The sequence below is a fragment of the Cynoglossus semilaevis genome, chromosome 1, assembly GCF_000523025.1.
Source record: "Cynoglossus semilaevis isolate Cse_v1.0 chromosome 1, Cse_v1.0, whole genome shotgun sequence".
Classification (NCBI taxonomy): Eukaryota; Metazoa; Chordata; class Actinopteri; order Pleuronectiformes; family Cynoglossidae; genus Cynoglossus; species Cynoglossus semilaevis.
Window position 1 is genome coordinate 21,143,415 of NC_024307.1, and position 25,509 is coordinate 21,168,923.

At 38.4% G+C, this 25,509-nt stretch overlaps 1 protein-coding gene across 2 annotated transcripts in view; it reads right to left on the reverse strand.

Moving 5' to 3' along the window:
• The window catches only part of pcxb (pyruvate carboxylase b), a 236,066-nt gene that overhangs the window by 178,353 nt on the left and 32,204 nt on the right, over positions 1–25,509 (reverse strand). For both annotated transcript variants that reach the window (XM_008318759.3, XM_008318767.3), the window contains exon 10: positions 5,282–5,400. In XM_008318759.3, coding sequence (XP_008316981.1) covers positions 5,282–5,400 — 119 coding nt within the window. The remainder of the gene's footprint in view (positions 1–5,281; positions 5,401–25,509) is intronic.

Sequence of the window (25,509 nt, forward strand, 5' to 3'; positions counted from 1 at the left end):
TTAAAAATTGACAAAATAAATTACCTTTTCCTGCATCACTCCAAGCAAACACTCGTTACCATTCATTCATCAAGCAACATAAATTAAATGACAATATTTTGTTCTGAACGGTAATGCACAGTGTATTTATGACTATTGCCCTTGAATTAAATGGACTCTGAGGGAAGGAAATGTTAACATAGTGGAAATATACTACAATGACATACTTGGGACACTTGGATATTCTTACAAAGCAAAAGTCTGGGGTTTAGATTTGTTACACATATTTAAGACAAGCATCCAGAGCACAGCTCAATGAGAGCCTGAGGACATAATTACACCTCTTCAAGATCTAAAGGACTACTGTCCACTAATCTAAGGTGTAATGTCCCTTCAAATTAACATTCACACACAAACACAAACACACAAAATAACTGAAGCAAAACTGTCCCTGAAAAACAGCACTCTCCCTTATCATTATAGTGCAGTACATACCAGCTACTGCAGGGTTTCTCATATATATACAGTATATATACAGAAAATACATATATATACATACAGTATATATGTATGTATTTGTATTCATATACATACATGTATAGACTTTTTTGTTAACTGTATTGTTAAAATTATTATAATTGCTATACTCAGGTTGTTTGGGGACAGTTAATCATAATCACTGTACAAGTTGGAAGAGAGAAGCAAACGGAACAAAGAAAAATACAATGTGTTCCATCGAAAACATGGCAAACTGAAATGCCTCCATAGCAGCAGCAAAGAGAGAGATGGAAAACAACAAAGTATTTCCCTGAGAAAGTAGAGGAGAGAGAACAGCAGCAGCTGCAGCAGAGCTAGAGAACAGAACCTGTGCAGGTTCAGTTAGAGAACAGTGGCAAACGAGAGGAAAAAGTAGGAGGAAGTACAGGGGAGGAAACAGATGTTCAGTTGGTTTCAGGTGATAACCATGGACCTGTGCAAACAAACTTTAAACATTAAACTACTGTGACAGGAGGCTGACGTTATAGTTTCTTTATTTTGGAAGTACCTGGCAAAGAATTTAAAAAATATGTATGGTGTCATTTGAAGACACCCTAATGGTCAAAATGCAAAATACATCCACAACATTCAACAGTAAGGAACAGAGTGTAATGGATGTACTCTCTTGTCCATTCATAATGCAAGGGACAAAGTGGGTCAGAGTGTGAGAATCCTTTAGGAGAGGGCAGCTGGAGGGTCCAGAGGGTTAAAATAGACCAGTTCTTAGGTGGACAAGGAATGATGGATGATGATCAAAGTGGTGAGGCAAGGAGGATGAAGAGAAGAGCCAGAGACACAGGCAAAACAGTAGAAAGTAGTCCAAAACAAGTCAGAGAAGAGGACGGTGGGGCTGAGTGAGTGATGGACGCACAGAGGGAGAAACTGACAGGGCTGAAAGGATAGCAGCGGAGGAGACAGAGCAGAGGGCAAGGGTGAGAGGAGGAGAGACACTACGACTGAACGCAGAAATGAAGAGGAGTGCAGAGAGCAATGCAGCAAGTCAGTGGAGGACAGGGTGATGAAGGGGAGAACCTGAGGGAGAACCGCAGGATGAGATGAACAGGAGAGGAGGAAGAGACGATGAATTGAATTTATAGAAGTAGATAGGGGACTTTGAAACCTGAGTCTGCAGTGTGAGTGTGCACTTGTGTACCACCTTTTTTAAGGCCCGGACCTTAAAATAGTTCCTTTCATGCTCACTACCATGAGTACAACACACTCATTCTTAAGGTAAATGGAACATTTTGTGGCGTTAGAGTCAGAGTTGAGGTTAACAGGTTATGTTTTAACTTGAGATGGTTAATTTTAGAGCAAAACACTGGGGACTATATCAAATGCCAATGAGTAACACTTAATTAAAACTGCACACCAGGCAGACACACACACGTGCGCACACATACACATACCAAAATTAAATTGAGCACATCAGTTCCACAGGGCATCTAATTACTTTCACCATAGTGATTTTTCAGATGTGTTGGTGTCGACAGATTACTTCTAATACTAAACCACTTGTCCAAAGGGAAATCATATTGATCTAAAAATATATCAGCGTGGATATACCGTTGCCTGGTATACAGCAGGAGGCAGTGGGAGTGGTATAGTAGCTGACCTTGTCAAACTGATATTGTTTGCTTCAGGCCATCTTCATTTTCTATAAGTCAGGTGTTTACTAACGACTACATCCTGGTATGTTTGAAATCCATCGCAGCTACATACAGTACGAGCCGGTGACACAGCAGCAGTGTACGACACACGAAGAAGATAAGGAATAAAAGCACACAGGCCAAAATGTTTAGCTGAAAAAAAATGAAGAAAATGAAAATAGACAAGAGAGACGACTGTAATGTGGTGACTTACAAGATAAGTTAAGACTTACACTTCACTGTACACAGAACTGACAAATCTCTTAGTGAAACACTTGCTTCAAACGCATGAAAACAAGAATGGATGTGCTCATACACCTCAGAGATTGGAAGTGAAGCCGGTTGAAACAAACAAGCTGAGAAACTAATGGCAGTAATGCTGAGGTAAAGCCACAGCACGTTCACACTTGTCGTTCATCGTACTGAAAACAATACTTGTCGGCCTGTGAATAGAAGAACCCCTCCCTCCACTGACTGATGCACACTGAGTTTCTGTTGCAGAGACTGTTGAATGTGGCTGCCTAGAGCTAAACCTCAGCCTGACATGTTGCTGTATAAATGAAAAAAAAAAAGGTATTCCTCTGACAGCTGAAACTTTCAACGTGCGCCGTTTGACAACTGACGCTGTCCAAATCCAAGTAAATACGGCATTTCTGCCAATATAAATGACCCCAGATTGAAATTCTCTCAGTGATGTGACATTTTCTCTGGAGGACAAAGTAAATATGACAATGGTGCAAAGCTGGATGTGAAGGGTTACAGGTAGTTGAGAATTGGTTTCACCCACCTACGGTTTTAACAACAGGCACCAGTAATGAATGTGGCTTGTATGCTGTACATGTATGCTAACAAGTACCAAAGTAGTTGTCACTGTATATGAAAATGTAAAAGGCAGAAATGTTAGGATAGAGGCAGCAGTAGTTATTCGAATAGTGTTTTTTTTATTATTATTATTTAGATCAGTGGTTTCTCAAACTGTGGTACGCATACCACTGGTAGTACATACCATGCACAATACCATGTACAATTAATACAACATTTAAACCTAAACATCTTTCTAAACATGTCTAAACATCTCTCCTGTGATGGAAGCTAACAGGGAAGGCCTCTGCTGCTGTATTCTAATGTCTGTACTCAGAGAGATCAATGTGTTCTCATGTGGTACAGAGTAGAAAAAGTTGGAGAACCACTGATTTAGATAACATATCCAAGCAACTTGAACAGCAAAGTGACTTCTGGTTTATAAACCTTTTTAACTTAGTTTGCTGAAAACATTACCCGCCTACAAAAAGCTCCACTAGAAAAATGATCAGCTGAAGTGTCCAGCTGTCAGAATCCCTAACTCTTGCAAAGAAATTAAATATGCCATTTCTTAAAATAAAAGCTGCCATTTTGTTTCCATCTAATTAATGCAGGTAATACAACATATATGTTTCCCACAAAGAAACCACACTAATACAATTTACAATACTAACCTGTCCTGACGTTGACAGCACACAAGTGGAAAAACCCCCACATATCTTGTCACAAGGACAAAAGAGAAGCAGTCTTTAACTGCCTGTTGTCACACTCCTACACAAGTCTTTATAGTGAATTGAAAGCATCTAAATGTGTGTCGCAGCCACACAGACAATTTGCAGAGGTGCCCTATATACTCATTAAAATCATAAAGGTGAAATATTTCCTGACATAACAGGTGAAAAACTAACAAGGGAGTCGGGGAGAGAGAGGGTGACTCTATAAAGATCCACAGTCCTTGGAAAATGTCTAATCAGGTAAGTAAGTGACCCATGTGGAGCACTTGCAGTAAAGAGCAGTAAACTACCGCGCTCTGCCATTACTTATGAAGACATAATGTTACTGTAAATGAAGAAAGCTCAGCCAGGGGCACACGGTGCTCAAGTGCAACAGCCGTCCTCATGACAAAACCACCAGGAGAACACACTGAAAAAACACAGAATTTTAACTTCTGAAAATCTGTGGCAAAAAAGTGGCAAAATGTATTGCCTTTGACCTACAAAGCAAAGCAGGATTATGGCCCCTGGGTTCATCCAAAGGCAGCAAAAATGTAAATAAAATAATTTTCAAAATTCAGTCATGCTTGCATTGAATAGGAATGTGTATACTTTTAATATAAGGATTGTCAAAATTAGTGCCTTAATCAATTTGATTAATTTGTAAAAAATTATCAGGCTGAAGCACACTGCATAAATTTAATTTTTCTATATTACCAATTAAATCACTCAGAATGGTAATAAATGGAAACATTTGAGAAAAACATACATCTACCTGTTATTAATGTCTTTCTGCTCCCACAATACACATTACTAAATATGAAATAGCAATATGTCTAGGAATCAGGAATGTGCATTCATGTTGATCACCTCCATGAGTGATGTCATGATTAGGCATGATTAATCCACAGCTAACATTTGACTAATTAAATAAAAATATTATTTTTGAATTTTTCTTGTTCCACAGGCCCAAACTATATCATCAAAACATCTTATAAAGAATGCCCACCTCATGGGACATAATGTATTGGTGTGTTTGGACCCGTGTCAATGTTTGTGGGTCTGACCGGAGGACAAATATAGCTGTATTTCGTGTGTGTGTATGTCTTGTGTGTATTAGTTTGAGACCCATCTGTCTTGTTTCAGATGAGCAAATCTATCTGGTTGTGAGGAGAGCAGAGTGCTATTTATATTTTTCATTATCCTCTGTCTCACGCTCACCTCTCCCATCCCTATTGTCTCCCACCCTCTCTCTGACCCCCTCTTTCATCTTCTCTCTCCACTGATCCCACCTGGTCGAGCCTTGCTCTGCTTCCTCATCTCTTTGTTTTCAGGCTGTACTCCAACATCCTTCCTTTACCTGCTCCACTTGCTTCCTTTCTGCCCATTTCTGCATCTTCCTTCCTTACTAATCGCCTACCCTTTTAACATCTTCTCCTATGGAGCTCATATTCAACCTACACTTCAGCAACTTCTTAAAGTGGGGAACATTTACTCCTGCAGCCGTGCACCTGTCTCTGGACAGATGATCCAAGAAACCCATACAAAAAATGACAAGCACTGTAGTCACACAGCTGCCTGCGGGTTTAAACAGCTGTTACTTACTCAGTGACTTCTTCGGTGACTGTGTGTTCAACCTGGAGTCTGGAATTGACTTCAATGAAGAAGTGTTTGCCGTGTTTGTCCACCAGGAACTCCACGGTTCCCGCATTCTCGTATCCCACCTGCAGCAAAAAGAAACAGCAGCCAGGTGAGAGGACAGTCATTTCCTGCACTGGGTTATCCAAGTAATACTATTAGCTGTGTACACATTAAAGGAGCAGCACTCAATCATCTTAATGAGCCACGAAACCAAAAGAAAGGAGAAATCCACTTCTTCCTCCATGTAGATATGACCACATTCAACAAGTAAAAAAAAAAAAGACCTGATGTTTTATTTGTGTAGCAGGAGGAGGGCACTTTTCATCATTTCTCTGTGATGCAATAATTAGATCATTAATCTGAAGGGATGAATCGAAAGTACCGTCATTATAAAAGACTCTCTAATCAGACTTGGTGGCTGTCAGGTACATTCAATATAAGAGAGGCACTCCTAATCTAATTGTAGTGGGCTGTGTTGGTTGTCTTCCAAATTTGATCATGTGATGTACGAAGGCCTATAGCTTATGAAGTCAAACACAGCAGTGATAGCAATCAACATACGCTGTCATGTACAGCAGTGATTCCCAACCACTGTATCGTGGAACACTAGTGTGCCGTGAGAGATCATTAGATGTGCCGTGGAAAATTATCCAATTTCACTTAACTGGGCTGAAAACAATTGTTTATTTATTGCATATAATTTGTTTTTGCTCGTCAAAGCAGGAAAGGCAAAACAATTAAAAACTCTTCTGCTAGGTGGCAGCAGAAGGCTATGAAAACCTAAGATAATCAGAGCTCTTTCAGACGAAGAGTCTCTTTCTTCAATTCCTGCCAGTATATCTCTGTTGTCTTCAACTAAACAGGCCAAAATTTGAGGTCATTTAAACTAGAAGATATTATATTTCATTACATATACGAAAGAAGATATTATATTTCATTACATATACTTTTTGTGATATTTGTCTGGTGGTGTGCTGTGGGGTTTTCCCTGATGATATATATATGTAGATTTTTAGATTACAAAGATGTTTGTACAACGATGTCAGAAGGTGAAGGCTAGATAACTTTTGAGCTCATTAATATTACTAATACTTCCAGTAGACTGGCCAATTGGTTGTTTTTTAATACATCATTAGATCAGACATGGTGGTAAACATTACAAAGCCTTGAAGCCTTATTACAAGTTAACATAGAGCAAATCAATTCCATCCATTCCTACAGGGAATTGTTGTTGAAGTTTTACCTTCCTTGTAGTTCAGTACATTATTGGTAATCAGACCATATGAATCAATCAAGAGGAAGTGATGATGATCACTCTTCATGCAACGAACGCCTTCATTAATAATATTTAATCATTTTCTGCTTTGATTTCCAAGAAAACTGGTGAGAGGCGTAAATGTCAAGACAATCAAAAGGGCAGATGGTTTGAAACCAAAGTCAAATATAACCCAAAGCAGTGTTTTGAGAAAGCATGTGATCACAGACAGGCAGCACAAATAATGTTCTGAAGGGCACTTAGAGGGAAAATTCAATCATGCATGATTTGCAGGTACGGAAACATGTTTCACACTAATTTAACAACAAATGTGTGCATGCGGCGTGTCAGTCTTTAACTAAACTCAGATATTACTAATGGAATTTCACTCTGGAAAAACACGGCACAAACTCGCATGACATATTTCATTAAACCTGTGTAGCACAATACTTGTAAAAAAATCCACACACTCCATCACGGTGTTGTCTCTGCAGAGAGACATTAGTCTCATTCATGGCATCTGTTGCTCCCCACAGGTTTTAGCAAAGAGACTCATTAAAGTCATAATACACACCTCAACACAACTTGATATGCATACAAAGTTCAACCAATTAAAATGTATGAGCTCCAAAACATGCGTACGCACACAGGCACTGACACCAGGGACCTGTCACACATCAACGCAGAAGATCTATTGACAGCCTGGTGAAAAACACAGAGTTAGGTCTGTGCACGCACATACTAAAAGTCTAAGCTGATGTTGGTGAATACATTTACAAAAACAGTAGTTTTTTTTTTTTTACATCCAACTGATAAATTCAGTCACAGAAGCAGCTTCATCATACCAGGTAAGTGTGGTGCAAACCATAATTATATAAAGTCGAAAACTGTGGAGGACAAAAATTTAAAAGTAAGAAAATTACAAAAACTGCTTTGTCTATTGAGATTAAGGCATTTTATGGCAAAGCCTTTCAGACAGCGGAGGCAGTAATTTCTTCTTCTACTTCAACCTAAATGACCCACACATGTCAAACGTGAAGAATGTGTCATTCTTTATCTCACTAGCTTCCCAGCACTGACTCGGTGAGTGACAGACGTCTATAGTATAAGAGACATGGTGGACTGTTCATAAGGCCTCAGAGTGGAGTCAATGGGCTGTACCTGTACAAGGCATAAGTCACTAAGTACACTCGATTAATACCCATCCTACTTCATGACTATGTAGTCAAACAGCTTTGAACTGCTGACAAGAGTGTGTGGTGCATCATGCTTAAATATTCTTAACACTGGTAAGTGCAGAGTGGTGCATAGCTTTGCATTGGAAGAGAATTGAAACCCCCAGGGACGGAATGGGGAAGGAAGAGATGCTCTGTGAGCAGCTGTGAGTGGCATGAAGGCAGTGAGAGTGAATGGAAGAAGAGGAACCAGGACAGAGATATCACAGCAAGGAGCAGGACAAGGAAGAGTAAGTCAGAGCAGAGTGAGTTTATGACAGTAGGACTGTCACTCTCTGGTCTCCGTCTCTGTCCAAGCATTTTTAACACTCAGTCAGACAAAATCAAACACCAACCGTTACAAAGACTCTGTGCAGCTGCTCTCACCCTCCAAACATCTTTGGTCTATGCAACACAAGGCACAGACAGGTTCAGTTTTAACAAACAAAGGGAAACAAAAAAAGTTCTTGATCTTGCCAACTGCTTTATAGTTTCAGATAGTGCTGAATGCAAGGTCACAACTTTAATCTGTAGACTTCTGAGACCGCTATGAACAGGAAAATGATGTGACAGGACTGTTTTGATACACATTAAACCGGGAATTGCCGCTGCTGCCGCATACTTCACGGCCAGAGTGACTTCCAAGAGGTTGATTATTACAAGGTCAGCAGACTCTTAAGTTGACTGAGGCACATTAGAAAGCACTAGACGGTGCCTGTGAAATAACAGTGGGATACTTGTGCTGACAAAGGTTTGCAGAACCCTGTGTGAGGCTTTCTGCTCTGGGGGAAAAAAGCTCCGGTACACACTGCCCAGAGGTCCATGAAGGTCACAGAATCAAGTCACAGACATGTGACTGGGCTTTTAGTAACTAGTCCTATACCTTGTAAATTATTTTTCACACCCTTGTCTATATTGTTCTTTTTCATAGAATATGTTCATACATTGTGAATGGTCTTGGATGAAGTATGTCTGTTAAGTACATTAGTCCCTTCTGTCATGTTAATTTTTGTTCAAAGCTGCCAGCTACTACACTAGGTTAATGTAATGTTTAATTGGGTGCCCTGTTTTTTGTGAGGCCAAGCAAGTGTGTGCTATTGACTAACTCAGTTTGTTGCTGAGGGCTATTTATCTCGTATAACCCTGGATTTTTTTTTTTTTTTTTTTTTTTGCATTGCATTTCTGAGTCGTGCTCTCCCTGTCCTATTGTTTACATGAGCATTTTTATATGTGCATAGACACTTTCTGCCGCCTCTGCACATCATGAAAACCCTTCCTTTGCTGCAGTAGCAGAGTGGATCTTGCATCGTTTATCTTTTATCCGAGTTACCAACGTGACCCACATTTTACAGTACAGCATATTATAATAGGTACCATGCCACGACTGCGATGATCAGCAGAACGTGGGGTGGGCATCAAGAATGCTGTGAATAAAAGGGAGCTGTTTTTCTTTACAGCTGAAGGTCAAGGGTCATACAGGGTCTTTTTAAGAAACTAAGTCCAATATTTCTACAAACCATTGCTGTAAAGCGCAATAGGGTTTTCTTTGAATACAAATGATCTCAGTGGATCTGGGTCGTTTCTTAGCACAGCAATTATTTTTCTTCTTCTTCTTTTGAATAAATAAAACTAAAAATGTCTGGGAAAAATGTAAAATAAAACCATCCACAGAGAGGTCTTTAGACCCATGGTCAGCCTTTTGTTTATAGATCGTCTAAAAATTAAGATAAAATAAAAAAGAGAATGATTTTCTCTCAGGGTTACTGATGTTGGATTACTGGCACGTCATGAAAAAAATCCTGCAAGAAACATCATCAGTGAATTATTGCACATCCCACGTGGATTTTGACACTGTCATGTCTCCTTGTTATATGTTTCACAAACACCACAACAAAGAAGTGCATTCTGGGAAATGTTAACATCCTGGGACTGTGAGATTAATGTCGTACAAACTCCCCGACACAATGAGGCATTAATAATTTTCATTTTAACGTAATATCAGAACTTTAACATGAGCATAATGTCAACATAGGCTACAAGCCAAAATGTGGTTGTTGTTTTTTTTGTTTTATACAAAATGTTTTTTTGTGACTTTTCAGGAAGGTGTACCAATGTTAATTAACATAAAAATAGCTTGATGTGTTAGGACAGTTTACATTCACAAGGAAAATCTTCTATATTTCTATTTTTTAATAGTATACATAAATAACTCATACAACTTTTTTTGCTAAAGAAATACTTTACTACACAAAAGTTCTGTTATACCCAAAGATGCACAAATCTTATGTGTGTCGTTGTGTACTGTCAAATTAGTTGTTTTCTTTAAAAGCCCAGCAAACAGAAATGAAAATTCTTGGCGGCCTGCTGAGTTTATTTTACCAGCAAATGTATCCTGCAGCGGGGCTGAGAACAGTCAGAGGATGCCATTCTGTAAGTAAAAATGTTTTAGAAGGTTTCACATAAGTCCAAGTGAAAAAAGAACAAAAACATAAAAGGGTGAACACAGGAAGACAGGAAATAAGAAGGAAGTGATGCCACACTTGTGGCAGGAGCATCAAACGCAGTGCCAGGAAGTAGATCACATAAAGTGATTTTTTTTATTTGTCTGTAATACTGTGGAGTCTCACTACCTGCGAATGAAAAGCGATTTGGAGGAGCTCCACGCAACTTTACAGGCACACAATCACATTACCCAGCAGTTATTACATCGCCAAAATCCTACACTACATTTCACTTTACTCTCCTTGAAACATCAGTGTGGCTTCTTTTCCTGCAGCTTCCCTCTTTTCTTTCTTTCATTTATCTCCTTTTACACAAGGACTACAGTAAATCTGGTGCCAAGATTTCTGGTAATCTGATCCAATTCCCTTTCAGACATGCACACTGTGGTTTGTTGTTGGTGAAAGACCCATACACACATGTGCAGTCTCAAAAAGATCAGCTCCATTTCGGTGGTGCCACTTCTCTAATCCTTATGCTGCAGGGAGCTGCCAAAGTGTCAGTGCTCACCCACCCAAAGGCTGCACAAACAAAAACAAAAATCACACACAAACAGTGACGCCCAACATCACACAGAAGCCTTAAGGCTCAGAGGCGCCGTGATTAGGCAGTAATGAGCACAAGCATCTGTACGCCCACACACACCAACCTACAGACACACACACACAGCCCCATATGCACCAACACACTTACACTCATCCCAGCAGTGATGAAGAAGACCTTGAGCGGAATCCCTACAACTGTTTGATAATTCATGGTTTCATCCGTTTATTTCAGCTTTACTCCAAAACATTCACTTTCACATTTCTCCCCCTACAATTAGGCTACAGGTCAACCCTCAACACCTTTTTAATTATATGAATGTAATTACAGCTCTTTGTTTAAATCCAAATAATGAATGAACAGAGAATGGAAAATAAGTAAAACTGTAATGGTGAGATAAACATAAAAGGCCTGTGTAATGTGACGTGCACAGGGTTCTCACAGAGCTAGAGAAGAAGAATTAAAACATCCTCATGAACCTTACTGCTATCTCATGGGACAAGTTCTGGCCAACGGGGGTCTGGTAATTGGAAATCTTACACATCATTTTCTGGTGAAGATAAAATTCTGCTGGATTATTGGGACAGCATGAGCCTCCTGACTGAATGTATGCCCCAACTATACCATAAAAGTGTTTGCAAAGCATGGTCGAAAGTAATATTTAATGCACACTTAGCTGATTCCCAATGTGGGAGCAGACACTTTGACTCATTGTGTGTACAGCTCGTGGGAAATAAAGCATTAACAAGTTTGCTGTCCAACTATTTTGTTAACAATTTGCAGATCTGTCCAAATGCACCACAGATGATTGAGGTTGGAGTTGGTTTTTGTTTTTCTTCCTATTGGATAAATGATAATGGCCAACTGCAGTGCTGACACTGCAGCAGGTCTGGATTTACCATACCATAGTGGAGTGTTAATGCTATTCTGAAGGACGGCAACCCCAGCACAGAGAGTACAGGACTCCAAACTAAGTTACACACTGTATTGTAATTATTGTTTTGTATTGTAAGTCATTCAAAGTTATTGAATATTTAGCTATAAAGTGCTTCTTCAGTATTACTTAAATTGGAGTAACAATTGTATTTACTACTTTCTTACTATGTGTCTAAGGGCCTTTGTTTTTCTGAGGCTTGGGGGTTTAAAACTATTTTTCAAAAAAATGTTTCTGTAGACTCTCAATCATGCAGGTCATCTTATCCAGAATACTAGGATATACCCAACTGGAGTCCAGCTGCCTCTTACTGTCCAATGTAATAAAATAGAAAAAGAAATGTTTTTATCATTTATCTAAAGGTAAAGAAAAAAAGTAATTGATTAAACTAACATTTCCCGTTATATAATAATTTGGTAAAGTATTCTAAGTGTGGCATATTGGTTCAAACTGAAATGTTTTACGGACAACTGAATGTTTTTTTAGTGTTGAAATACAACAATGTCTCTCCCTCTCCACAGCCTTACAGAAGGTTCACTGTCCTGGGAATCCTTTCTTCACATTTATTTACTTCTTGTCTTTCTTCAAAAAAAGTTATCTTTCTGCCACTGCCCTCTCACCACACTACTCTCTAAGCTACTTGTCCTTTGCCCCACTTAGAGAATATTTTTCTAATTCCTTTAAAGTTACCAGGCCTTTGGAAAATAAGTCTGTTCAACTTAAAATATTTAGAAAATATTCAGAATAAAATAAATGACCATAGACCTTGAGGTCAAAGATGGAGGGATGACAGAGGAGCACTCAAAGGATGAAAGACAGAAGTGACAAGACCTGAAAAGAAAGTCATACGGTGGTGATGACAGATGTATGGACAGTGAGCAGAGCTTGTGGGGGAGGGGGTGATCAAAATGTAAAACAAAAAATAAATAAATAAATAAACTATCCTTTAACACGCGTGACCCTATGTTGACATCAGGCATAGTTATCCTTTAACACGTGTGACCCTATGTTGACATCAGGCATAGTCGTCACTGAAAACAGGACGTCCAAATGACAAAAAGCTGGTGTTGCCGATACATTTATTTAAAATTGCCATGGAACAAAACCAATGATGTGTCGTCCATCTGCATGTTTGTGAGCTCTCACAACACTGTTTGCATGACAAACCCCTCTGTGGCTGCAGCTTTCAGTGTGATTTCACAGTTGTGACATCATTTTAATTATGGTGCGGACATGCACAAAAAATAGAGGGAAAAAAAATAAAACAATGTGATAATTATACAGGCAGATAATATTAACAGAATGGACACAGCAGTGTGATGGGGCTGGATCCAAAGGCATTATGGCCATAAAGTGTACGTTCAGAAGATAGGAAATAAAAGAGGAGACAGTATACAGACAGATATTAAAATCAGTGAAACCACAGATGATGCAGATGATGTGTGAATGCTGCATTATGGTCTTGTAAAATCTAATGTTTACTATCAATTAGTTTTAAACAAAAATAAATAAAAACTTTGGCAACAATAACCACAGATACACTTAAGGGACTGACGAAAAAGATCCATTCCAAAAATAACAATAGACAATCCAGAAAGAGTTTTTATATTTACTGAGAGCATCACTAACCTGTAGGAATTTATGGTACCTTTTTTTGTTTTCTCTATTTTTCTTTCTTTTCGCTCTGCGACATTTAGCTGTCCATATGTGTTACCTGCTTTGCCTTCCATATACTGTACGCTGCCCATGCCTTTTGAATCCAACTTTGACTTTATAGCAAATGCCACGAAACACTAAGTTCCATATGCAAATAAAACGGAACAGTCTTCTTTGATTGTTTTGGGAAAAAGACAACCCCTGATGCTGTAGCTTAAAATACAATTCTGCATCAATGAATAAAACAAATTCATATCCAAGTACGCTGAAAGAACTCCCGTGTATTATTAGTTCAAAAACAAGTACAAAAACATAAACCCTAGGAACTTTTTAGTATCTCATCCTCCATCTCTGCTCCTCTCTTTGTGAGATGCCGTGTATGAGACCATTACATTTTACAAGTATCCTCTCATTCTCCGCCCCATTAATGCGAACATCATCTCTCCATATCTGTCAGCAATAAAATGGAACAATCTTTAGAAATTGCATCCAGAAATGACCCAATGTGCCTGAGACTAAACTGCTTACATGTTGAGTGGGTCGCCATAATAGTCAGTGCTCATTTAAAGCCCAAGTCCACATCAGTTTTCAAACGACAGCTTTCAAAACAACCACGTAGACTATGTTCGTACTGCAGGCAAAATGTGACCAAAATCTGACATTTTTTGACCATATATGACCCAAATCTGATTTGTTTTGCCCAGATATGACCAAAAAAACTGAACAAAATATATATATATATAATAATAATATATATATAAATTATTATTTTTGGGATATACAGAGTTTCTCTGATTGAAGGCAAATTATGTCTTTTGCACAAAAACAACAATGTTCTGCATCCACATTTTCTTCCATAAACCCATGTCACTCTTTTTCAGTTACAAAGCCATAGACCAGGTGTGCCCAGATGGTAGATCTCAAAGGGAGTGCTGGTTGATCCTGAGCAATTACACTTAAAGAAACAAAAAAAAATGAAAATGATAGATTTAATTCTATTTTAAGATGCTAATCACTAGGGCTAAAGTAAGGACCATAGAAGTATTGAGTCAGACATTATCGTGCCATACAACTACAGCCATTTAATCAAAGTAGTAAATATATACTTTTCAATGTAGGTAGATCACTTTACCGCGGTCATTTAAAAAGTAGCTCCCAAGCCAAAAAAGTGTGGACACCCCTGCCATAGACCGTTCATACTGGAGTATAATGTTGGTGCCATAGAGGTCAAATTTAAACTACTGTGTGAAGAACCTCACAGAAATATATGATTTAAACTAAATATCAGAATTACCATAATCGACTCAGAGCCGGTCAGACAATAATGAGTACTAGAGAGCCAAATCCCCTAGATTTACTTGTTATTCATGAGTTAATGATAAACGTCCTTTTTGGCGACTACTGTTTATGTTTTTACTGTTTAATGTAAGTGTGGTAATGTGAATAGCAGAGCATGAATAATGCAAAACACCTGCTGACTGCTAAACCAAACAGTTTGGAGCGTGCATCTCTGTCTAGTGACACCTGTGGGATCTCAGCTGTGACATGCCCAACTGTTGTGACTACGGAATACAGGATTCATCGTTTAATTTTCATCTTTTAATATCTGTCTCAAATGGAGTTAATAAATTTCACAGCACCATTTTATTGTGTCTTCAAAGTAAATTTTACATGTGGGAAGGCTGGTTTTGTAAAGGCATTAAGATTTACAGAAAAAAATTAACTTTATGCCCCATAAAGTGTGCTGTGCATTGCTCCACTCACACAGTGCCAATCAAAATGCCACAGCTTTACCTTATAGTCTTCTGTTAACTCTCATCTGTCTGCCATCATTCTCTCAAATCCTTTTCCACATCTTACTTATAGTCTGGCTGCAAGTTAAAGACAACAAGTCATATTCCACTGCCTCTTCTGATCCAGTTCAACCTCTTTTTTTTTGGCCTGTCTGTCTCTGACGCAGTGTCCTCCAATTTGCCTTTTCTTCCTCTCCGCCCTCATTCACCCTCTGCACTGTCAGCATTTAATGGACGTATAATGAGGCTGTTGTCTTTGACATGTTGATGAGGAGGAATGAATGCAGCTGCCTAATGATCAAAGAGTCACACGCAGCTGGACTAAGGGAAGCACAAACACACAGACTCAGATGCCCATTGCACGAATATGAGATGTAACTGAGGCACAGCAACAAAGATTATTGATGGGCCACAAGGAGCAGTGGGTGTGCACACAAACACATTTACACATCTATTCTGAAGGGAGGTCAGCACTCATTAACTTTGATGCATCATGTGACCAAGGTCTGATTCTGACTGTCTGACAACAAAATATGAAATATCCAGGTGTGATGTATGGAAGCTTTTAGTTGACATATTTAAACCCACATTTTAAAGAGGCGCAGTCAGACTGGATTTTGTAGCTGGTCAAAATTGTTTTAAAGTGTTACCTCCCTCCCACCCTCCTCCCCACTATTGGCTTAACATAAACCACTAGTTCTCAAATTGGGTATTAAATGTAAGGAGATTAGGGGAGTGTACTTTTGGTATGTTTGACGTTGAGAAATGTAGCACTGATTCGTAATTTCTATTTTATTTTTCAATGAGAATAGCAACGTTGTAGGAAAAACAGTAAATAATGTTCAGTGGAATCTTAAAGCCATAGCCATTGATGTGTTCATGTAGCAGCGTTAACAATAGCCCTATCTAAAAAAGGGGAAACTGCAGAAAAGGTTTGTCAAGCAACTGCCATTGTCTGTGGTTTGAGTTTCTACAGTGAAAAATACCAGCAGCAGTACCAAGTACGGCAAGATAATTGCAAAAAAACATTGTGGTACAATTTATGAAGTTTAACATGGTTGTTGACAGCAGACTGTTCTACAAAAAAAATAAAATCAATTTTCACCGAAAGCATGGAGTGTGCTGTACTGCAAAGCCAGCTGTAACTACAACATTATGACATGTGCTATTCCACTCCATTCTTCTGCACTTCGCCTTCACACAGTGATTTCCTCAGAGAACAACCCCACTTTCCTGCACTACAACACAAATGTGGTTTCCACGTCTTTGAGACCAGGACAACCCATGCAAAACGAATGGTTATGTCTTCACTCAAAAATGTTTGATTTGATCGCTGACAAGTGATATTGAGGACGGTCTGGTTTAAAACAATGTTGTGTTTGGCATCAGTCTAAATTAGGCCAGAAAGCCAGTTCCTATCTGGTCTGCAGTCATCATGTCCTTCTTACTTGGTTCTTCTCCTTCCATACACATTTTCCTGTCTTACGTTTTCTCTTATTTTCTCCTCTGAAATTAGTTTCCCTCATTCCTTACAGAATGTAGTCAGGGCAGAAATTGGATTGCTTCTTCTTAGGGCTGCAGATGTGTGAACCCGTCTGCACATCCCTATGTGACTGTGTGTGTGTGTATGTGTTGAACTAAAAAGATTTGCCTGCACCCTGTGTGACGACATCCACACCGCAGCGTTTGACACAGAGGCAGAGATGAAGAGAGGCAAGAACACAAGGAGAAACAATATTGTGTTTGTGAAGCTGTTTGTTGCTTTCCTGTTAGACAGGTTTGACATATGCATGTGAACTGTGAGGTCAATACATTGTGTTTTGTCTACTTCTATGATAATTTTATATCAACAACTGGTGTGGACCTCATTATTCTTTGTTTGGTGAGAGATAAAGAAAGAAAAAGAAAGTGAGAGAGACAAATCACAGTAAATAAAAGAAAGCGAGGCAGAACCATGGAGGTGCATAAATTATAAGACATCCATGGTTCATATGTGTTGCCCATAAGAGTGACAAAGTGTGGTCTGCCTTTGCATTTCTTGTGAAAGTTAACTTACAGAGGACTTGAACTATCACAAAAAACCTTGGACAACCTAAACAGACTTAACACTACAGTACAGCCCCAAACCATTACAGAGCTTTCCACGTACTTCTAGTAAAGTTTCCAAACAGTATTATCATATCCAAGTCACCTAACCACACAGTTATCGTTTAAACTTATTATAAACTTGACTAAAGACACAGTGTCCTTGTGTCATTTCGCATAATGTAACTTTTTCTTTTGTGAAACAAAGAGGGAGGAAATGCTTTGCATCAATTCTTTAATATGTTTTTTTCTGAGGCTAAATCAATTGGCTAAAGATGAACTAAAATAATGTTAAATTGTTTACTTTTTTTCAAAAAAGGCAACATTTCGCTGTTTGTCTGATTTAAACAGTTGTCTTTGTCTCTCCTTGGATATAAAACACACAATGCCTTTTGGGATTCTCTTAACAGCAGGCCCGGAAAATGCTAGTTCTCCTTGTGGGAAACTCCCTTTGAGTCCCTTCATGAAGTATTACTTATTTAGGTCTGTCAAAATGAAAGAATCTTTTTAACATTTGTAATTCTAACTGCTAATGCAGCTTAGCAGGCCAGAAAGAAGTACAATTATATCATCTGAGTATAATACTGCAATGTGCTCATGGAGTACAGTATTTGTTTTGACACACACACAACAAGTTGTTCCCAAAGGACCCAACACATTTTGAGAGTCAATGGAGCATGAACAGCAATTTAAGGAAAAGTAAAGACAATACGCAGAGGGATGTAGCTCGGAGAGAGCTGAAAAGAACTAAATCAGCCGACAATGATCAAGATGAGCTTCGTAGCAGTTTCCTGAACACTATATTACTGAATTATATTGTGGTCTCCATCCACATTACAGCTTCCAACTAAATAGATCCAAATGGTACATTAATTTAAAGTACAATTTAATAATTACAAACTGCAGGACAAAGGTTTAAATAAACAACACAAAACCTGTTGAATATTATGTAGTTATATGTATAAATTGTTGATTAACTGGGTTTTTTTTTAAATCACATCACAAAGTAATAATCTTCCAGGTAAATGTATGATCCATACAATCAACTGCATTCAACAGAGGGTTTTCTTCCACAGAATGCTTGAATGTCCAATGAGTGGCTACTTTAGAGATACATTTTAGATGTATAGTGGAAAACAATGTGTTGCTGTGATTAAAGCGTTCTCTCCTGAGCTGAAGAAAGGCTTCATTTAAAGCTAACACAGGGCCAGAATTGGTATTTGGAGTTCACATTAAAACATTTCACTTTAAAGTGCAATTAAATAACCATCACACACATTCGCTGTTGAACAGTTTAACAAAGGGGAAAATTTGCTCGTGTGAGGTGTTGATTGCATGCCCACACTCTTTTTATTCATTTAAAATTTAAATCAACTGTTGCAGAAAACCCTTTACAGCTTGAGCTTGGAGTTTCTGTCTCTGTGTATGGACACTAACAGCTGTCACAGTCACATTATTGACAGAAATTACATGTACATGAAAGAAGAAAAAAAAACAAGACAAACAAGAGGTTGAATGTGAGAGAAGGGAGAAAATGAAAGTAGCTCAGGAAAAAAAAAATCCTAAAGTGAACTGATGTCACTTTCACAAGCAGAATGTAAAAGTGTGGAGATGTGGAAACGGTCGAAGGACAGTCGACCGTAATCTCATACTACCCTCATACGCATAAGCAGCCTGTTACAATGGAGAGGGAGACGTGCTGATGTGAGTACGTCTTTCTGCAGTGAGGACACGTCCACCTCATTTTATCAACAGCTCGGGCTTTCTTCTCAGTGGAATGAGTGGATGGAGGTGAGAGAATGGGAAGAGGCGGCACATTTCCCATTCTTGTCTTAGTCGCTTCGTGGCTAAGTGAAGAAATTATCGCTTTCATTCTGCATCTATAGCTGTAACTACAATGGCTATCATGGCGAGAAAATAGTCACTCAGTGCTCCGGGCCTTGTGTGGAAGTAAACAGGCTTGGCTTCTGCAAACGGCATGGTTGGTCAAAAACACCGGAAATGTGTTTTTCCAACTAAAATGTCCCTCAGGCAAAATGCCATTCTTTCCTCATTTTACTGCACTCTGCAGCAGGATATGGCTGCAATTATTTTGCCAACATTAAATTTGTTTGGAAATGTAAAAATGTGTACTGCCATTTTATTTCTGCCCTCACAGGACAAAGCTGGCAGGAGGCAGGGCAGCTGTGCAGAGCAGTGAGGAAGATTAAATATATTCTGTACATCATTAACAAGCTTAATAAGTACTATTCTAGGGCACACCAATCAGTTTTACAACATCAGGCCTGACAGGGGGGACGTGTAGACCTTCATCCGACTCAAACAGTCTTCACAAGCTTAAAAGCAATTTACAATGATCAAACACAAACTGCTGTAGGCCAGCAAAAACATGTTTACATTTAATTTACTGAATGCCCTGTTTACACACACTACCCTGAAATGAACTATGGAATCATGCAGAGTGCAGAAAGTGTAGGCAGGGATGCTGTCCTCTGACTACACTTTCCCCATGTTTACCTATTTATGTCTCTCAATAGGCCTGGAAGGTAACAGAAAAGCAGCTAAATAATGTTAACATTTGTTAAAACCTGGATTAAAAAACTGGGAGTGCTAGAGGATTAACTTGCGGCCAACACATTGACTATTGTAGGTTATTCAATTTCCAAGCGTTTTTATGAGCTCATGAAACTGCATGGATTATTAAAGCCACAATGTTGTTATATTTATTATATTTTTAAATCTGCAAAGCCTCACATTGCCTTGGTCAGTGCTGGTCAATGTAAACTGCCTACAAAGATAAATGGAGATATTTTACAGAGATACAGTCTCTAAATGGACATAAAATATTTGTGGTTTTTTTTAGAGTGAAACTGTAGAAACATGCACTCCAATCATAAATAATTTGTGTTAAGTAGCAAGAATGCAAAACTCATGCTCTTCCCCACTTCACACTTGAAAAAGACGATTTGATTTTTTAAATGAACTACATAACTAGTATTATAGACCACTAGTATTCCAACGAACCATGTTAAAGCAATACATATTTGCAGCAGGTACGGCAGAATCGTATAGTGTAAATTCAAAGCAGAACTGTTGTAACTCTTGATCTACCATAATAATCCAACTACTTCAAAAGGAACAGACTGCCCAGACACGTATTTCTGTAGTATTGACAGCAGAGGAAGCCCCAAAATCAGATCAATACACAAGCGATGGCATTTTGTTCCACCTTACACTCCTGATGCCAGCATGTCTTCTAAAGCCACGCACTGTGATGGTTCTGCTGTGGATGGATTTGATCCACAGCAAAAACATGTTTTATTTGTGTGTAATTTCGTTTGTGTCCGTGAAGACTACTGTTTGAGGCCCATTCAGAGGGTGTTGACTTCCTAGCTTTAGTCAAGTTTGTGTAGAGTACCGGTGTTTCATTATCATCATTCCAAACCACTTAACGTCAATTCTCTGACACCTTGTGATAATCAAAATAATTTAAGCTGATTTTTTGAAAAATAAAAACATTATCCAAAGGGCTTGATGATACCGTTTTGAGGACAATTATCTCGCTGCTGCACCGAACACTTCATCCATTATTCATCAAAATGCACTTTTAATTGTTCTTTTAGTGTTATTACGGCGTCAAACAGGGCAAATGCTTCCTTCCTGCTCTCTCACCATTTTCCTCACCCTTTCCCTTGGCTCTCATTTCAGAAAGCTCAGTTGGCTTCAGTTTCCCTCAGCAGGCGAAAATAATCAATAACTCCCTCTCTTTTTTCTTTTCCTCACTTCCTTTTGTCTCAGCCTTTGCATCTTTGCCTCTCACTTCTCCTTCGAATCCTCAGCATTAACTGTAGCAGGCTCGTCTCTTTCCTTTTCCTCTCATCGCCCGCCCTCCATCTATTTCTCCGATGATACTTGAGGCTTGAGTGTCTGCTATATTCTATCTATATCTCCTCCCTTCAAACTTTATTTCTCCGCAAGGCAGTCTCAGATGACTGTTTTCTTTGGCTGCATCATGCTCTGCCTTCAAAAGTTTACTAAGCAACTTAAATCCAAACCGCCTCACACCTCTATAATAAAATAAAAAGCCACCCTCCATTTTCATATCACACTTGTTGAAATGCATAACAATGAAAATGCTGCATTTCTCTCATGTGGTGCAATACATCCTTTAAAACGTTTCTATAAGTCAGGATAGCATTTAGGTAGGCAATATACAGTACATCCTGTGTTTATGTATATGTCTTTGTGTATTTTCCAGTAGTCTTGCTGACTATGTCTCATCAGCACAGCAGAGGCAAGCAGCAAACTGCTGAGTTATTCAGTTTACATACTGCTGACAGCAGTAGCATGACCCATATACAAAAGAGCCTTTCTGTAAGAATTATATAGAACTGCACAGACAGAAGAGACCAGACAGACAGACTGGGTAGCTGATGTGACTCACAAAGGTCAAATTAACTCTGTCTATCACTTTAAAGATTGAAACCTTAGTCCTTGTACTTTTATAATATTTCTGACCAACACCTTGGTCTGTGGTTTCCAAATAACCCCCTTCATTATTCTATATGCATGGTATAAAAACATAAAACCAAAAACAAATACAATGAAGGGTTCCACCAATACAAATTGGTAAAATGCTCGTTGTCATACAAGCTCCAGTGACCTCAGTTGCCCTCATTGGTAGGTTATATTTCAACGATCTTATTGGAAGTTTGGAGATATTTAAACATTTGGGATAATCACAAACTGTATAATTTCATCTGATACAAGCAATTTACAAGACACTATTGGTAAAAAAAAAAAAAAGCTCTGCTCAAGGCTATGTGTTAACTATGCAGAAAATGTATTTAATCATAATCATTTTTTATATATTTTATTTTTATATACTTACTAATGTGACACCTGTGTTACTTTGAAGAATTTATGTTTAATTAAAAAATATTTGTTTCTGTCTTGTTCAAAATATCTTCCTGAAAAATAGAAGAAAAAAAATTTGGCTAGAGGCCTTTTCTGTGTTGTTTGGTTTAGAATGCAGTCACACCCACACATTGCATGCAGCCCAAGAATATAACACTGCCTTCCATTTTAATGCATATTTATTGAAAAGCACCCTGAAGCTGTATAGATGTAGTACTCAGTGTCAGCGAGTATAAAATGAAAATACTCAAATAAATGTCAAATCTATGGGGACCCTAGCACAAAGATAAATTCTATACGTCCACCCAAATCTTGACCTCCATATACCATATGTGGAAATGACCGGTTTAGTATATAGGCCTGTGAGGAGAATTTCCAGGGCCTGGTTCTGAAGGCAGTTGTTGGGGTGAACTGGTACAGATGGTTAGGTGGCACACCACATGGGCTTATGTGCCCTAAACCAGGGGAACAGTTGTTAAAGTGTCATTACCAGATATAAAACGATGTAAAAGCACCCTGTTTGATTCTTACCCAGAGAAACCCACCAGGACTTTTGCTACTGAGTTTTTTGCTACTGCAGCCAAAATCGATGCTGTTTACAGGCAAAATGACTAAACCATCTATCTCCAGAGAAAGATTCTAACCAAACAGACTACACTGGGTAGGAGTGAGTAAAACATACAAATTATAAAAAAGATATTACTGGTAAATTAGCCTATGTAGATTTTTTTTTTTAGATCCATGCATTTATTTTGTTATATGCAATAATACAGTTTCATGCCTCCAATGTCTGTGACTATAATTTAACAGTGGTATTTTTACCATTAACTTAGCTTAAGGCATCTTTTATCTGTTTAAATACCAGTGATAAATTATTTAGACATTGCGTGCATAAGTATCTTAACATTATTTTAATCAAAGTCTAAATAAACTTGGATAAACTTTATCATTTTAGTTTTGGTCTAATGTTCAGATCAAAGAAAATCCCTGTACATATACCTCGTGGTTTATGCATCAGACGTATGCAGGGAAACTTAAAAAAGAAAGTAAAGTAACAGTTGGAGCTGCCAAAAAAAAAACCTTTAGTTAAAAAGAAAGAAAACAGACACCAGAGCCAGAATATAAATAATTAAAGAGAAAAGAAACAAGAGAAAAACGGACTGATGCATGAGCTCAGTCAGAAAGAAAGAAGGAAAGAAAAGGAATAAAGAAAGAACGAAAGAAAAAGAAAGAAAGAAAGATTTTTCATGAAACACATTTCTAAAGGCTGGGGTTTCCTGATGGAATATTAAATCATGCTCTCAGGGGAGAGAGTGCTGGTGGTTTTGAAGTCAAAACGGGCCAAAACACACATTGATTCAGGATCTTTATGGGTCTGTAAGTAGCACTGTTTACAGTGCCACCTCCAGCACCTCCAGGAAGTCAATGTCAGTTTCAGTTTGTGACTGAATTTAACTTTGTATCAATGTGTTAGCCTGCACAACTCTTCATTCCACCTCACTGTAATCCACAGCACTACTTATTTTAGTCTCCCTTAATTGATGGACGTATTTGATAGAGTCTTCATGAATGAAAAAGGTTTTTGTCAAGTTTTGTCAACACTTTAATTACACTATCAATAAATGTAAATGGTAAACAATACACAGTGAATGCTCTGGTCTATCATTAGCATTAGCACGCTTATTAATTAACAAGAGAATCAACATAACCCCCAGATATAGAATGATATATAAGGCAGACAACCACAAACATCTCACTTACTAGTTTATGAACACATAATGTACCAGCAATAATAAATGAAAAAAAAAATAGGCACAGCAACTCTTACATAACCTTAACTATCTTAACTACCGATACACTGCTCACGGCTGGACCAACTCAGTGCCAACTGCCCCATCCGACAGCAAGGGGCACTGTGTTCCACTGAACTTGTGCTGTCCATCACAAGGGGCTTGGACTCAGAAGATTGTTGAATCTTTATTGATTGAGTAATAATTATGTTAAATAAAAAATAATATAATTTGGAAATTTTATAACCATGACAATATTAAACATTACATATTTTTCCACTAAATCTACGATTTAGTCTACTAATACCATCTCCATACTATAACCATGACAATATTAAACATTCCATATTTTTCCACTAAATCTACGTTAGATTTAGTCTACTAATACCATCTCCATAATCCACTGACTAAAGCTAAAACAATCATGACAAAATTGAGACTAGGTTAGAATGTAGTCAAAAACAAAGACTAAATAAAATGGTTTCAGATTAACACGGTATTCAACTGAGGAAATAATACAGTATAGAGGAGAAAAAGTGAAACCTTTCACCAGTTTATTTATAAATTTATTTATATAATATGTCCCTGTCATTCTACTGTCATTCAACTGAAAAGCAACCATTCAAAACAACATCTTCCATTTAGCACCACTATAGGAGGCAGATGAATGTGGCCAATATTTGTTTTTATAAAAACCTATATTATGGACACATATATACCAACCCACTTCTGTATGACCTGCTCAAATACATACAGTATACACACGTATGCACAGACATTCACTGTGTCACTACTATTAGCCTTTCCCCATTCAAACACACTGCACATTTCTTCATTCTATTAAATCCCTTTCAAATGTATTCCAAGGATGATAAGGCAAGGAAATGTACAGAAGGTTAAAGACCTGAACGGCTGCAGCGACAAGGGAAAAAAAACAAAACAACAAGTTTAATACATCAGTCTATGGCCACAAATTTCAGCTGTCAGCACCGTTCACTCCTCACAAATACCATGTGTGAATTCCTAATGACATCAGCAGAAGCCTCTGACAATTATTCTGCCTACTCCCAGTCTTAAGGTTAAAGCAATAAATATGCCATCCAACAAAAATGGCAGACACTGAAGCTCGCTGGCATTAAAGTCACCCATGAACACACACCTGCTTCTTTTTTCCCTCCCTCCCTCTCTCTCTCTCTCTCTCTCTCTCCCACCCTCTCGCTCTCTCTCTCTCTCTCTCTCTCTCTCTCTCCCACCCTCTCGCTCTCTCTCTCTCTCTCTCTCTCTCTCCCACCCTCTCGCTCTCTCTCTCTCTCTCTCTCTCTCCCACCCTCTCGCTCTCTCTCTCTCTCTCTCTCTCTCTCTCAGACAAAGGTTGAGCAAATCAGATGCATAGCTTTGTAGCCGACGGAAATCTTACATTCACTCAGGTGCATTCGAAAATTAGCAGTCACTGAGGTGCACCTATTGTTCAGCCAACAAGTCCAAGGTCTCAGAGTTCTGGCACCA